The sequence below is a fragment of the Tetrao urogallus genome (genome assembly GCF_951394365.1).
Source record: "Tetrao urogallus genome assembly, chromosome: 5".
Classification (NCBI taxonomy): Eukaryota; Metazoa; Chordata; class Aves; order Galliformes; family Phasianidae; genus Tetrao; species Tetrao urogallus.
Genome location: NC_136818.1, coordinates 29,486,880 through 29,503,325, shown reverse-complemented (window position 1 = coordinate 29,503,325; position 16,446 = coordinate 29,486,880). Strand labels below are relative to the sequence as shown.

At 44.1% G+C, this 16,446-nt stretch overlaps 1 protein-coding gene across 1 annotated transcript; it reads right to left on the bottom strand.

The window, feature by feature from the left end:
- Positions 1–1,548: 1,548 nt before the first annotated feature.
- IVNS1ABP (influenza virus NS1A binding protein) lies at positions 1,549–16,219 on the bottom strand (the record flags this gene model as incomplete). Its single annotated transcript, XM_079535225.1, has 14 exons — positions 1,549–1,802; positions 2,221–2,394; positions 2,708–2,839; positions 2,926–3,052; positions 3,225–3,346; positions 3,485–3,709; positions 4,189–4,315; positions 5,865–5,972; positions 7,366–7,491; positions 7,895–8,068; positions 8,758–8,833; positions 8,913–9,082; positions 9,874–9,996; positions 16,187–16,219. 14 exons carry the CDS (start codon positions 16,217–16,219, stop codon positions 1,549–1,551), a joined length of 1,971 nt encoding a protein of 656 aa, XP_079391351.1.
- Between the last annotated feature and the right edge of the window lie 227 nt (positions 16,220–16,446).

The window sequence follows — 16,446 nt, the reverse complement described above, 5'->3', positions numbered from 1 at the left end:
ACGCTGCAGTTGTGTGGCTGATTTCTCACCTCAGCTCCTGTTACATCACCTCACTTCCATTTACACAGAACACAAAGAAGCAGTTTTCTTGAGTTGAGCAGCAGCTGGACGTAGCAAGGAGGCAGCTGGCAGCTGCTGCAGCTCCCTGGGACAAGCACAGTGGTTCTCCTCAAGCCAGGTGCGAGTACCATCAGCATGGTGGGAGGCACGTGGAGGCCCTCACCCTTCTGGTTCCCTCAGTCCATGGCTCAGTTACAGGTGCTACACACAGGGACACCTGAACTTCTGCTTTAATTAGGGACAGTTTACAGCACTAAAGAACAGAACACAAAGACACCACACACAACCCTGTGGTGCAAGGATTTCCCAAAAGGTACCTTTAATGTGTTTGTATCATCAGCAAGCCATAAGTGATGCTTTTGGCACCTGGAGTTAGATGTGCAGCAACTACACATTTAGACACATTTAATCATCCAAGCCAACGCATTATCTGTATGAATAGAAGAAATGAACTAAACACAGTACTATGAGCACATAACTTGATGTGTCCTACCAGAGTTTAAATTTGTAATATTAGAAAAAAAAAAGACAGTTACTAAACAGATCAGATGAATACATTTTCATTGCCAACTCAGAAATAGTTTAAAAACCATGAGAAAAACCCCACACTTAAAGTTTGTTTTACAAATGTTAGGTCAATCATAGTAACAAAACTGCTGTACAGAAATCACCCTCTGCATTTTTGTCAAAGTATTTGGAGCCAAAATAAGCTTCTGGAAAGTCAGAGCTACATCACGTTCAGAAACTCCATTCCCATCTCACCAAAGTTCTGCATGCTAAGTTGCAATGCTGTAGCAGAGGCAAAAGCTCAGAAGCTCACGTACACAGGTAAATCAGTTGTTGCACTTATTCACCGTGAAGTCCAAGGCTGCCTCCTTGCTTCAATAACTTTATCTGCCATTTTTATTTCAACAGATAAAACGCTCTGCTGAGTATATAAAAACTGTTATAAAAAGACAATCATAAAAGATAAGGTAGTAGCAGGCATATATTTTTTTAATTTAAAAAAAAAAAAAAAACACCAAAAAAAAAAAAAAAACCACATTGTATCTGTTTAAATAAGGCTTGTTACAGATTGTTTCAGTTACTGAAGAGAAACAAGGCCCGATGAGAAAACTATTCCCCAGTCCTTGCACTTCCTGCCTCAGGAACACGCTGCGAGAAAAGAAAGTTGCTTCATGTGCAAAGTGACAAAAACAAACGCTGGAGGAAGCTCCTGAAATGATAGGCCCAGTCTGGGTTCTCTTGCAGTATCTTCAAAGTCTTTTAAAAAAAACTAAAATGAAGTTCTAAAATATACCAGAAACCCCTTCATCTCAATATTCTTCCCAAAACAAATATGTACAGCACATTAATATGCAATATGCAAAAGCTCTTTGTTGCTGTTGGCAACATCTACGCCCTCCCCAGCCCTATTCACATGTGTACCTCTACTAAAACACAATTACATCACTAAGCCTGTTAGTTTGAAATGGGAATTTAATTCACTTAAAACTTGTAAATTTTTGTGTAGGGGCTCCATTCATTTGATTCTGGGTTGTAGACTTCAACTGTGTTCAGGAATTCATTGCCATCAAATCCTCCAACTGCATAAATAGTGTTTGCAACTGTTGTAATCCCAGCATTGCTTCTTGGAGTGGTCATATTTCCCATCATCTTCCACTCATTTTTAGCAGGGTCATACATCTCCATGCAGCTCACTGCATGAGAGCCATCAAATCCTCCTCCAACAAAAAGTTTTCCTGTCCAAAGGAGACAAAAACGGGAGTTTTAAGCATCCTCTACATTTCCAACCACAGCCTCCCCTTTTCAAGGGAGATCACACCACAATGAAAGAGCTTGAGGTTTCCTGTCAGAAACCTTCACTTGTTCGAGCTCTGAAGTCACGGCACTGGTCAGCCAGGTTATCCTGTTCGTTAGAGCTGATTTCTCTGAAATAATTTCCAGTGCCTAATTTCAAACAGTCACAGTCTGGAAGCTGCAGTGTGATAACTTGAAAGGAAAGGGCAGAGCTGATGCTCCTAAAATAAATATATAAATATTTATTTTTCTGGTCACAGTTTTTAATTCATTAAAGGCACAGCCAAGTTCTTTCTATCATGTTTCCTCAAAGGCAAATTCAGGAAGCAAATGAGGTTGCTTAAGCCCATGTGCGCTTACCGTCATGCACAGCCACTCCAGCTCCCCTCCGAGCCACGTTCATGGGTGCCATCAGGGTCCAGGTGTTGTTCTCAGGATTGTAGCGCTCCACACTGCTTAAGCAGTTCCACGACTCCGCCCCACCAATGATGTACAGGTGGCCCCCCAGCTCACACACCGCAGACTGATGTCTCCCTGCAAGCAAATGCCAGAAGGTAAAGCTCAGCACAGAGGCCCTGCACTAACAGCACACCATAACAAAAAAAACTGTAAATTTCAGCTGCTTTGAATCTACAATCTCCTTCCCCTCCCTCCCCAGGGAGGTGTTAAACACATCCAGGCCTGGTGACTCAACCATCTGGATGTGGTGCTCAGGGCTGCAATTTAGCGGAGGGCTGTTAGAGTTGGGGTAGTGTGGTCAGGTGGTTAGACTTGATGATCTTCAAGGCCTTTTCCAACCTGAGGAATTCCATGATTCTACGATTCTCAGCTTGCACGGTAAACTTACGGATATTGAGGGGAGCACAGCTTGTCCAGGATTTTGTTATGGGATCAAACACATCACAGTTCTTAAGTCCCTTTTGGCCATAAGGATCTGAACCACCAACAATGTACAATTTTCCATTCAGGGCACACACTCCTATTGGTAACAGGAAATAACAGTAAGCAAGCTATTAAATTAATAAAGAAAAAACAAAAGCTGTTGATCAGTTGCAGATCGATTACCTGCATTGCAGCGATTGGTTCTCAATTCTGGAACAGGAGTCCAGTCATCTATTTCTGGCTCATACATTTCCCCGCAGCTCAAGTCATCCGAGTGACCGTTTGACCCACCCACAACATACAGCTGCCCCTAAATGGAAAACATGAATTCCCATTTCACTTACAAGTAGGCAACAATTCAACTCATTATCTCTACTCATCTTGTGAACACAATCAACTTTTGTTACCATTTTATTGAAGCTTGCAATATTTGTCCCACCTACATTTACATAGTCTCAACATTTCACCTCATCTCCACACACCATTAAAACGGCCATCTGGAACCGAGCTCTGGGTGTTCTCATAGGCGCGATGAACGTCCATGCGTCCTTCTGTGGATCATAGCATTCCACTGTACGCAAACACTCCTCTCTGTTGTAGCCACCTAACAGAAAAGGCAAAACATCAAATGGTACCAAATTTCCAAAGATTAATTGCTTCACTTGTTTACTGAGCCCCCCCCAGATCAAGCAAGTTTATTATTGTTACTATTATATAAAAGAACGGTTAGTGTTTATTTTACCTGCAGCAATTAGCTTGCCATTAAGCTCAGCTGTGCCCAACCCTGACCGAGCATACTGCATGGGAGACATGGGCTTCTCTATTACATCGTCTGGCTGCAGCTCAAAACTCAGACTCTTCAGCAGGCGAGGCGTGCTTGTGGGAGAGCTGTGAGGGCTGCTACGGCCGTGCAGGAAGATCACACACAGAACACTGTCCAGAACTGCCAGACACAGGTACGTGTTGCCTACAGCAAAGAGAACAGAAAGGAAGACCAGACTGCCAGTTAGGTCCTTTTGGCCATGCCTCTCTCCTAAGTGTAAAGAGCCTTTCGTACTATTTTTTATGGTTATTAGTTTCAAGTGTTAGCCTGGTTACTGAAAAACACTGCGTGCTACTAACACATACGACAGTAATCTAAAGTAATGGCAGGAGTCTCCTCCAATGCACAGCAAATAGCTCTGCTAATTAACCAGACTGCCCACCTTCTCAGGACTTTCTGGGTCAAGTGTACACACTACAAGATTCCAGATGCCCCTTGATATGTAACCAAAATGCAGGCCCCAGTTATATTAGAAATAGCCCACACACTACTGGGGAGATTACTCGATTCAAATCATCGGCAAGAACGAACACCTTCACAGATGTGGAATCCCTGCAGACTGGAAGGGAGCCAGGTACATAATGCATCCCTTAGACAACCTCCCCACTTCCTCTGATACTCACTTGAAGTTTTTTCTGAAGCAATGATCTTCCATTCATGCTTAGGACTGTGCACAGTAGCATTTGGAGAAAGACTTCCGGAGGAGCTGCTACTTATCTGCTTGTGATCATTCTCACGCGGTGGCTTCTTCTGCAAAATCAAAAGGCAGCTACAGAAACCTAGCCAGAGACTGCACCTCCTTCTACCTTCTCCTCTCAGCTAATGCAGAACGATTCAAGAGGACACCTTGCTTGCACCTTTGTACTCCCACTGTGCAACCAGAAATCACTGCTAATTCCTAGACAATATGCATCACTAGCAAGAATTTCAAACCAAAAGGAAAATCCACTTCAATCTGAGACAAGTGACTTACAAACTCGAAAACCCTGTATCTGGAAATTAATTGTATAAAGCTATTTGGAAGAGATTATTAACTACCCTCTTCATTCCATGGAGACAAATTAACTTATTTCTGCTCTGTGTTCAGATTGGCTTTCTGGTTTTTAACCCCTTGATACTTCCCACCGAGAGATTTCTGCTTCCTTTTCTTCTTCAATAAATTTGTACTGTTATTTATCAAGAAAAGACAAACTTTCCCATTTCAGACTACGCCGCACAGTTAGCTGGACTGTTCAGACTTTTTCTAAATTGTGAAAACCAAACACATTAGTTAAAATTCTTGCCTGTTCTGTTTAGGAACAAAGATTATATAACCTCAGTATCTTAAGTTTCTGGTGCCCCTGCAGCTCCTTGCAGTCTTACTTCTATAGAAACTGTCACAAAATTTCCAGACTACACCACTCATGACAACCATGCAGTACAGTTTAACAGCTGTATTTGGCTCAACATGAAAAGCAATTTGCTTGTGGATTGTCTGCTTCTTCTGAATCTTCATTCAATTAAAACTTTGTTCTCTTTTCCTTAAGCTGCCTTAAGAGCCACAGAAGTTATAACACCTGTAACTCAAATCTTATCATCAGTTTTTCCCACACTCACTGCCTGTGGGTTTTTCACATTCTCTTGGCTGCCCACGTTTCTAAAAAGCTGGATTCCAGTTTCTGAAATACCGAGTTCTTGTTATAAAAAGGATTTTGTAAAAAGGATTCTTCTCAAAAAGCATGACACTGATTTGTACACAAAGCATCATCTCTCTCTTGATCAGAAACCATTTCCTGCTGCTTTTCAAAATTTCTCTTGCATGTTATCAGTACAGATGAACAGAAGACACAGATGCTGGCAGCTCAACTATTAGAATTTATGTCTGGAATATTTTTCGGTGCTGAGATTTTAAGATGCATCTCATTCTTGTGAGCAGGAAAACTGCATGTCATGCAGAGTTCTTTCAGTGTCCTGGAGATGATTTCCTAGACATCCCTACTAAGCTGCAACTAATCTGCTACAGATTTTTTTTCCCTACCATTTTTTCCTCCTAACAGCCTAAGGCCTATTTCAAAGTGAAACCATCAAACCTAAAGCACTCTTTTGCACAGGCTCACTTTGAGTCAGTCTGATGGAAACCGATGGATACCCAGCAACAGAGTCTAAATATTTGCTTCCAAGCCTTCTTGATCTAGATACACTTTCTTGTCCTGTATTTCACCACGACAGTTACTTCTTCTGCTATGGTACACAAGACTTCAGGCTGCTGTGAACTGTTCCAGTCTATCTGGCGTTACCTCAGTCTGTCTGCAATTTGTACCTGCACAAACTGAATGTGGTCATCATCACTGCCATACACCTCAGCCTGTCCATCTAGCAGATTTCCATCAAGCAGCTTGTGATCAGCTGAGTAGTACAGCGTTTGAACCTGCAAAAACAACAACAGATTACCCATTGGCTTCCGCTCCTGCTGCCACATGGCTAGAGGCAGATTAACAAAAGGCAGTCGCCAGCATACTTCTTGTCATCTCATCTCAGTCTAGCAGAATGACAAAACTAAAAGGAAGCAGATGTCATGGCAGCAATCATCAAACATTGGATGAAGGTTCCTTACTTTTTCAGCTTGAAAGAAATCTTCTGTCTCCAAGGACTTCTACTGAGTTTTCCAGCACAGAAACATTAGACAAGCGAGAAGTACATTGATTTGCAGATTTCAGATTTACATAAATTCACAATCTCATGCAAGTATCTGTTATCCCCACAAACAAGTTTTCTGCTTTGAAAAATACACATATTTATCTTGACCAAAAGAAATTAAGAAAAGAAACAATGGACTCTTAAAAGAAAGGAATGGGGATGAGGGGAGACAACACAAATTTAAGCAGAGGAGGAAACTGCTATCCACATCTAAACATCAGATGCAATTGTTTCAGTGAAACGCATCTGAATTTCAATACGAGCAAAGCTTAAAAAGAGTTATTCCCAGAGGAAATGTACACTGAGAATATGACAGCATCAACAGCATCTACTTTTGCCTATACAAACGTTTCTCAAGGTTTATTGTGCCTGTAGAACAAACTGGGAAAATTTTGATGTTTCATGGATATTTCTGAAGTCTTTTATTTTTTTTTCCAGCCAATTAGAAATTTGGATTCCCCACTAATTTTTACATTAACAACTGTCTGGGCTACATCTTCTATTAGTATTCATGAGCAAAGCCATTTAATAACACAAAACTTTTAAAATAATGTATCCTGTAAATGAGTAAGTAAACACCATTAAATCATCATCATCGTTCTCTGCCCACAGTGGATTTTCTTAGGAGAACTGGGGCAGGACTGCTGCTTCTGTACGTGTCAATACACTTGAGGGTTCTTCTTGATTCTTCAGCCTTGGTATCCTAGTTTTGTTAATAAACCTATGGGGAGATAAATCAATGGGGAGGAACAACCATTAGAAGCTTTTACCTACTTTTTATTTACAAGCAAAACCTGCAAAGGAAAGCATCAAGACCTACAGCACGTTTCAGTACCACCTCCCCAGCTCTAAAGCAAGATACTTGCAACTTATTTGGGTACTATACAGCACACAGCGAGCAAAAAACGAAAGCAGAAGACCAGACTGAACAGTTCATTCAGCTCACCTGAATACCCCCCCAGTTTCTCAGCTTAGGGGTACCTACAGTAAAATTTAAATTCTTGAGGGTCATAGTTTAAAAAAATGGAAAGAAAAAAAAAGAAAGAAAAAGGGTTCATCCTTTATAATAATTAAAAAAAAAAAAAAAAAAAAAAGTGTTTAGCCCCATTTTCTTAAAGACTAACCTCTTCCATCAAATCTTCCAGGCTGTCTCCATTTTCCCAGATGCTGCGCTGTACCCAGTTGATTACCTTTGTGTACAATTTGCCATTGCTGGGTAGGCCAACATTGTCTTCAAGCATTACTTCAAGCTTTAAATAGAAGAGGAAAGCATTACTGGATGATTCACTCTACAGATTTTATCCTAGCATACCATACTTTACATTGTGAGAGTAACTCTCACTGTACTGCAGAGCTATAAGACAGCTGGAGATCTCAGACTGTGCAGCAAAAACTCCGAAGTACATTTAAGTACAGCTGCAGTTATCACTTATGTTAAAGCAGGATGCATGTACTCTTTGCAGTTAAGCGTGAATATTAATACAGGCAGAATGCTTATGTTGTTGGTAAAACTCATCATGCTGTGGCCTCCTAACTAGAAGTAGAAAAATTAAATAATAGCTCCTTGGATAACTTTTTGGAAAGCTGATCTGAAAATTCCTTCCCATTGCCCAGAATCCCACAATATAACTATGTCTACAAACTTCAGCTAACCTTTAACCGTGGAAGCTTGAGGAATTCCTCCTGTTCTGAAATCTGCAGAAGATGTTCCTGAATGTAGCCATCAATCTTGCTCAACAAGCGCGAGTCTCCCATGCAGCTTACAAAGTTTCGGTAAGAGATGCAGCTCTGAACATCCATCTTGGAGAGCAAGTAGTCACCACAGACCTTTCAGAAACAATGCTACATCTTAGTTTGAGAGGTCTTGGTATGTATAAATTATCCACTCCTACATACAACAACTCACTTCTGATAGCAGAACAGTGACTGTCTGTTGCTATGACCCCTGCGCTGGTTGCTGTAAATGAAGTGTCCCCTTCCATTAAAGCATATATTTATTTAAAAAAAAAGTCATATACACACAAAAGTTACTGACATGATATTCTGATCCCATCTTTTTCTACTATTCAAAACTTCTCTATCTATTCAAAACTGCCTATCTGCAATTGAGTGTAGACGCAAATCCCAATTCTCTTGTTAAAATCCCCATTTGAAGCAAGAATGAGCATTTCTAAAGCCAAGCAGGAGCAACCTTAACGTTCAGCAACACCTTTTTTGCATACCAGAGACACTATGCCCCCCAAAACAACCACGCACTTCACTGCCTCCGACAAAGGGAGCCAGCTACAATTCATACACCATTTTACTTACACAAGCATACAAATAAAAACAGCTTCAGAGAGCCTTTGGCACAAAGATAAGAACACATGCTGACATCACTCAAACCAATACAAACAGAAGCTCATCCCCCCAGGCACTTTCTCCACAGTCCATTTTTCATCCCATTGACACCAAAAAGCCTAGCACTGCCTGCCTGAGAAACCATACAGGACATGTGGAACAGCTAGGAACTGTACCTGTTTTACTCTTTCCATCCTCAACTTCTTTGCTGCAGAATAAACGTCTTTCACTAGTTCTTTATCAGCTTTCAACCTATTGAAAGAAATATAACTTCACTACTTTGATTTTTCAAAATTCAAGTCTGTCCTCTCTAAATTCTCAGAATACTTACTGAGCAGTATAGGCATAATTCAGCAGAACTTCAACAGCATCTGGATTGAGATCATCAAATTTGACATGAGAAATTCCATGAGAATCACTATCACTATTGAAGATTTCAAACAGGTAGGGACTGCAGCACGCTAGCACAGCTCTGTGCGCCAGCATCTCATGCCCACACACCTTTAAAATACAAATAAGAACTGTAAGAGTTCTTCTAAACACATTCCTATTATAGCAGCATAAGGGCTTACCCAAATGAATAGCACAGTTCAATTACTTTGTATTTTACTTTAGAAACAATAGTTTTCAGTCTACATCACCTGAGAAGAACACATTAGCATGGCACATTGCTCCTCTCAAAGTAGTACCTGAACTCTACTTTTTTAACATGGATTTTTGAAGAAAAATTATTGCTGTGGTTTAACCCTCCCGGCCACCCAGCACTACCCAGCAGTTGGCTCACCATCCCTCCACCAGTGGGAGAGGAGAGAATCAGAAAAGGAAAGGAAGAACCTGTGGGTTAAGATATGAGCTATCTCATAGAGAGAAAGGAGAGAAATAACAGCAATAACATAAATACATTTACAAAACAAGCAAAGCACAAGTAATTGCTCAGCACCAGCCAAGCACACCCAGCAGTCCTCACTCCGCTCAACCAACTCCCTTCAGTTTCACAGTTTTCCAGGCAATGCCATGTGGTACAGAAGATCCCCATGGGCAGCTTAGAGCAGCTGGCCTGGTCCCACCCCGTCCCAGCCCCTCACTGGCAGTGCAGGACAAGCTGAAACATCCTTGGCTCTGCGCAGCACTGCTCAGCAACAACTCAACATCAGTGTGTTATCAACACTGCTCTTCTCCAAAAGCCAAAACAGAGCATCACAGCTGATACTACATCCCAGCACAAACATATGGCTTTACGTGCTGTAAAGAATAAAGAAACACAACCACCGTTCTGAAGAGAAAAGAATTACCTGGAGTCGGACATCACAGAACTGACCGCTCTTACGTAAGGCATTTAGTTTGGCAACAGATGACTCAATGAAATTTTCATCTTCAAACATCAGATATCCATTAGGAATCATTTTGGCGTTGGTCTGGCTGAAAACAGAATGTGTGTCATTTACAGATATAACATTTTGCTTTACTTACAGAAGTACAGACTGTTTTTGACACTGGACATTGGCCAGTTTTCACTGTTTCAACTGTTTCCACTGTTTCAAAGCTGCCTCTCCCTCAAAACACAAACTCTAAGAGTTCTACCGCTGCAGGGTGTGCTGACAACAATTTTCTGGACTGACCAGATCGATGATTTTTCAGAGTGAGACGAGCCATAACTTTTTAAAATAAAGTAGGATAAATAACCAAAAGGTAGTGCACATCACTTCAGCAGGTAACAGCTCCAAAACCAGGTGCTGTGAAAGACCTGTGGATCACAAAAACAGCTTTATGGCCCTCTGTAAAGACCAAATCATTGCCACTGGCACAAGACGTTGTATCAGCCAGCTTCACATTTGCACAGACCTGAAGAGCAGCTACAATGAAAACTAAGAACTGAGAATTTAAGTTAACAAGGGAAGCAGAACAGCTACAGAAAAAAACACGTCTCAAATTTTGTTTAAATTTTGAGAGTAACAACTTAAGTATTTAACCATAAGAGTAGCTGAAAATTATGAAAGAACATCAGCACCAATAAAACCACCATAAATCTAAGTCACTGTGAAGCCAAAATAACTTCCCAGAGCATCTCGCCCGTACACAAAGGTGCCACCACAAACACACAGAGTCAAAATTGGAAAAATAACTTCAGAAAACCAACTTTTGAATTTGAAAGCTGTTTCATTATCATTTAATTAATTTTCATTTTGTCAAGTACTTTAGGAAAAGTCCACTTTGCAAACAGGAAGCTAATTAAGAATACTTAAAAAAAAAAAGCCTGAGATGGCATGCTGAATTTGTCTCTCTCGAATCTGAGTTGCCAATGTTTGCAGAAGAAGGATTTCCTGAGCAGTTTTAGAGGAAAGAGTTCATGGGATGCTACTAACACTATCGGCAATGACCTGCATTTCCATCTGAAGTTTAAGAGAAGCCACCTCTGACAAAATGTAAGTGCCACAAATAGCAAGGCCTACACAAGTAACTGCAGCTTGAATCTACTTGTTTTCACCTTACTGACTACAGAAAGTATTTGACCCAATCTGACAACAGTCCCAGAAGTGTTTCAGTTTGCAGACATTTTCAACTGTCGTGCTTTGTTGAACACAAACAAAAATAAAAGTGACATCAAGTTTTTAGTCACAGAATTTCAGCAAAACTCTGAGGATCACAGCTAACAGTAGTAACTTACCTAGCAAATATATGACTGTAAATTTGCAACTGGGAAATCTTACAATATTTCACTGGTATCCCTGTGGTTAAACAGAGCACTTCAATATCTTCTAATAGGAAAGATGTTTATTTAAACGCAAAAGCAAACTTGTTGTTGCAGCTGCAATATGGATTCCAAAACTACCAGGCTTGAAGATGATGTAATCAAGTCCTTAAAAGCTATAGACATGAATTTCTTCTGTGATAATCGTGCATCGTAATCTGCAATAAAGGAAAAGTTATCAAGTAAGGACAAATTACAACACAGCTGTATACCGTCAGGTCAAACTTCAGGTCTCCTGAAGAATTTCCTCAGCCCCGCTCAACCCAGATTTCCATTACAAAGGTGAGACAACCTATAGAATCCATACCCACAGCATGTCTACCTGCCCAACGGGAGGTGAACTGTATTCTTCTGTGTATCCATAGAGAGAGACAAGCCTAACTTCAGTGCTTTCTGTACCTAGACATTAGTGCTTCCTTACACAAGTAGACAATCCCTATGTAACACAACAAGAACTATTACATTAAAAAAAAAAAAAAAAAAAAAAAAGCCACTCCGTACGCCTCCTATCTTTTTCTTTTCCCGTAACTCATCTACTTGTATCCTTCTCCTAAATGCCTAAAATGGGCTGAAGATGGACTACAGACATGTCTGAAGCAACAGGGAATGTCTCCAGTCCTGGGCACTTCCAAACAAAACATGGAAAAGTCAGAGCTGGACGCTCTTTCTGACAACCACTCGGCTAACAAGTCTCTTCACTGACCGAAGACAAGCAGCGGAGCCACAGGCGCTGCATCCTGGGCCAGGCTGCTGCGGTGCTGCATGTGGGCAAGTCGCTGCATGTGGGCAAGTCGTTTACACTGGGCTTTTCAGGGAGGGGAGGAGAGGAGGAGCAGCAGCGGGGAGGGAGCAGGCAGCAAATACCCACTCTGGAACTTTCCATGACCCCGCTGCTGCCTCAGGAAAGTATCAACCTCTCCAACCGCTTGCGTTCCAAAACCATCTTTGCAGCAACAGATTAAATGTGGCATTCGGAATCACGTTCCTGAAAACGGGCGCAGCTCTTTCCATCTCGGAAACAAGGCCGAGTCCCCCGCGCTGCCAGCAGCACAGCAGCGCACCGCCTGCTCCAGGGGGCGGCCGGGAGCCGCAGCCACGCAGCCGCCGAGCAGCTCGGCAGCGGCTCAGCTGCCAGCCGAGGCCGGCGGGGCCACCAGCAGCCCCGTGCACAAAAGTTACACCTGGCCGCTGGAGAAGGCAGAAGCGCACCGAGGAGAGCTGCTCTGGGACGACAGTGATACCACTAGTATAGTACCAACTATTATTCAACACCAACTGTTTGGAAGTCAGCACTTCTCCCTTGTTGGCAAAACAGGTACAGCTCAGTTCCTAAAGCAAAACATTTCATTTCCTAAAAACAAAGCCAACAGCCTGGCCTAGGTGCTTCCCTGGAAGATTCCCCTTATTTGAAACATAGTATTGGTAAAAAAAAAAAAAATGCAGTTAGAACACAAGAGTTACAATGAATTAGCTTAAGTGCAGACTTTCAGCTGCTCAGGACAGTCAGAGCAGAGATCCCTGACTTCCCAACTCCAGACGCCGTGCAGCTGCAGAAGCCTAGCAGTACTGCTAGGGCAGGGGGTACCTGGGGTACCAGCTGAACCCAGCCCCTGTCTCCCACAGCTCTCAGCCAGGGCTCTCAGTTGAGCTCAGCCACTCACTCACTCACCCGAGGTCTCCAGCTACCAACAGCAAATGACACATAGTGCTGCCACATCCAGACAAGCGTTCCCCTGCTCGACATTCATTGGAATTGCTGTTAATTACCTACCAAACCTTTGGGAAGATTTCAATCTGCAACTATACGAATAACTTCAATAAAATGCCTGCAACACCACTGTTCCATGCAGCAGTCTCAGGCCCACACTGGCCCAAAGGCAGGCTGGGCTCAGGACAGCCCTCTGCAAATAGCTCTGCAGTTCCAGACCCCACCGTCAATGCCAAGGAATCCCAACACCCCAGCTATCTCAGTACTACAAAACTTCAAGACTGTGGAGTGTGCAAACCGTGGCTAACATAATTACTCAAAACCCACAGTAACAAATATGCTTACCATAGGATGGCTTGGATTGGAAGGAAGCTCGAGGAGGAGCTCCACCCCTGGCTGCAGGTTTATGTTACTTGTGCTGTCTCAGCACACTACTGCTACAACAATGGTTTCAATGAGACGGAATTCAGCAAGGAGGCAGCATTTCCTGCCTTAAAGTAATGTGAATAAAATTTCTTCCAACAGTTATTTTAAAAAACTAAATAACTCTGTCACTCGCAACTTTTCTGATCACTGTTTACACTCTTTTCCAGCTCCCCATCCAGGACTGCCAGTAGAACTACCAGCAGCTTTGGATTCCTTTTTGTAATTTTCCAAGGCTTTATTTGTTAAATCAAGTGCAATAATCAGAGGTCACTGTAAACTATGCACACATGAAGCCTGACACCCCTGAAATGATTACTTTTTGAGCTCCACCAAAAAAACCCACAAAAATTAAAATATTTTAAAGCTACAGGATCAGCGTTCCAGAATGGGAACTTCCATTTGAGAAAAGGCCTCGTCTCCAGCAAATGTCTCCTGCACTTATTTTTAAACCAAAGCAAAGAGGAGCAATGCAAATGCTGGGTTGCTTCCTGCTGCAGTTCCAGCACCACAGAAGAGCCTAGCACCCACATACCTGCACCTTACTTGGCAGAGCTCCCTTGCAGCCCAATATTTGCTTCCAAACACTCCGCCTGTGCACTGTCTGAGGCTCTCACATCTGGGGTGAATCTTTTGGAGGATTCACAGTTCATAGATAAATTCTTCATGACAAATCCACTGCTCTAAACTAACTTTTAAACTCATCTTTATTAAAGCAGGTTCCCTAGAGCAGGTTGCACAGGAAAGCGTATGGGCAGGTGTTGAATATCTCCAGAGAAGGAGACTCCACCACCCCCAGGGCAGCCTGTTCCAGTGCTCTGTCACCTTCACAGGAAATCAGTTCTTTTTATCCTTCGCTGACCATGCTATCCTCTTACATGCATCCTGCAATGCAAATATATTGAAATATTATTAGCTCAGGTAGCTATAAGAGCAAACAGAAGTCAAAATTAAGAAAATTCACATTGTTAACTGCGCTGAAAACAAAGGATTCTCTCATCCAAGGTGAATTTTTTTGTTGTTTTGTTTTTAAACTGTTACATCACAGCAGAAGACATTTCAACATTAACATAAAAACTCAACCCACAAACCTGCTGCACTGTGACCGCTGTTGAATTTCTGCAAGGCCCTCCAAGGCCAGGACACTCCACCATACAGCCACTGGGGGAACAGAACAGTGCAGCACCAGGAGCACAGCCCCCAGCCCATTGCTTGGTGGTGGCTGTGCATGCCTTCTTCCCCCACTGAGCGCTCTGGTCTTTGCTACAACCCAGTGGGGCTTTCACTACTTCAGGTGAAAGGAAGGAGAAAAAAAAAAAAAAAAAAAAAAAAGAGTCAAAGCTATTGGTTTTTAACATTTGCCAATTAAGGCACTACCTCTCAACTTCACACCAAAACATTATTTTTTCAATTGATGCTTGGTGATAGAATGAGTGACAGCTTGGACACAGTGTAAGCACAATGGAACTCAGCACTGGGGCTGGTGTTCCTGAAAACTTCTTGCTCACCATGGCCCCTCTGGCTTTTCACAGCCTCATGCAGAAGAAACACGGGTCAGAGCTGCAGCATCTGCAGCTCACTCCTGTGTCAGAATGTAGATTCATGTGTGAGTCTGTATTTGGGTAAAATATTACAGACTAAGATGCATATTGACACCACTGAAGAGACTCAACTTCTTTACATCAGAGATGTCATTTAAGTTAGCGCTAGTGGATGTTGTGTCAATTTTCCTTTGCACATTCGCTTTTTGGTTGTTTTTCATTACAAATTTTGTATTGTCAGTAACTACAAGCTGTAACTGGAGATTCAGTTTGCTGCAAGTCAATCTAAGCAGTGTCCTCGTCACAGACCACCAACGGAGAGAGGCACAAGGCATCACCGGAAGTGGTGAAGGACCGAAGGAGGAGGTACATTCTCCGAAGCAGGTACGTGTGTTTCATGTACAGTACAAGGAAATTCTGTTTTTGGGCCGTCTTTACGAGCGAGCAGTTTAAGGAGCTCCAAGTGCAGAAGCGTACGTCGGGAAGGCCTGGAAGCAGCATTTCCCGCAGCAGAGCCCCGCCGCTCCAACGGCCGCGCAACGCCGCGCTCGCAGCCGGAGCCGCTCCCCGCTTCAGCCGCCAGTCCCGTGCTTCCAGCGCCGCAGCCACAGCCGGCCTCCAGTTCGAGGGACAGCCCTCCTACGTCAACCCCGCAGCCTCTTCAAACCCGATCTTTCCGTTCCCCAACGCCTCCCTTCGCGCGGATTTCTCTCTTCCCCTGGCTCCCCCTTACTCCCCGATCACTGGCACGCAACCGGAAATCTTTTCCATCCGTCCGGAAGAGCCGGGGAACGACGCGTGCAGCCGCAGGCGGCCAGCAGCCCCGCAGCCCCACCGACCGGCGCCGCCGCCTCGCCCCGCGGCCGGACCGTGCTCCGCGGCGCCCTCCGGCGCCCCTCTCCCACCCGCCAAGTTGCGGCCGCCGGTCGCAGTGCGATTCGCCCCGCTCCGCCTCGGCACGACCCTCAACTCCGGAACGTGAAAAAGGCGCGGAGAACGGCCCCAGAGAGCGGCGGGCAAGCGGGGGCGCGCGCTCCCTCGGCGACGGGAGGGGAGGGAAGAGGGGAAGAGGAGAAGAGGCCGCGCCACCGCCGCGCCCCGCGCCGGAACAAAGGGCCGCGCTCCCGGCCGCCGCGTGCCCGCCGCACGCTGGGCCTCCGCCACTCGCGGCCCACTGCCCCTACCTTCTGTCTCTCAGCGCGAACGATGCAGCTCATATTGGGAGCCTCCAGGCTGCAGGGGAAGCCGACGCTGAGAAGCAGCCCCAGTCCGCCGGGAACAGGCTGCTGGGGAGAGCGGGGCTGGGTGCCGGCGGGTGGGCGGGCGACTGAAGGGAGAGACGTCGTTGCGGGCGCGGCTCAGCCCGTAAACCGTAGCCCTCCGCCTGCGGCGCGGATGGGAGGCGGAGCTCCGCCGCGAAGCGAGGCGGGGCGGCGTGGGGCGG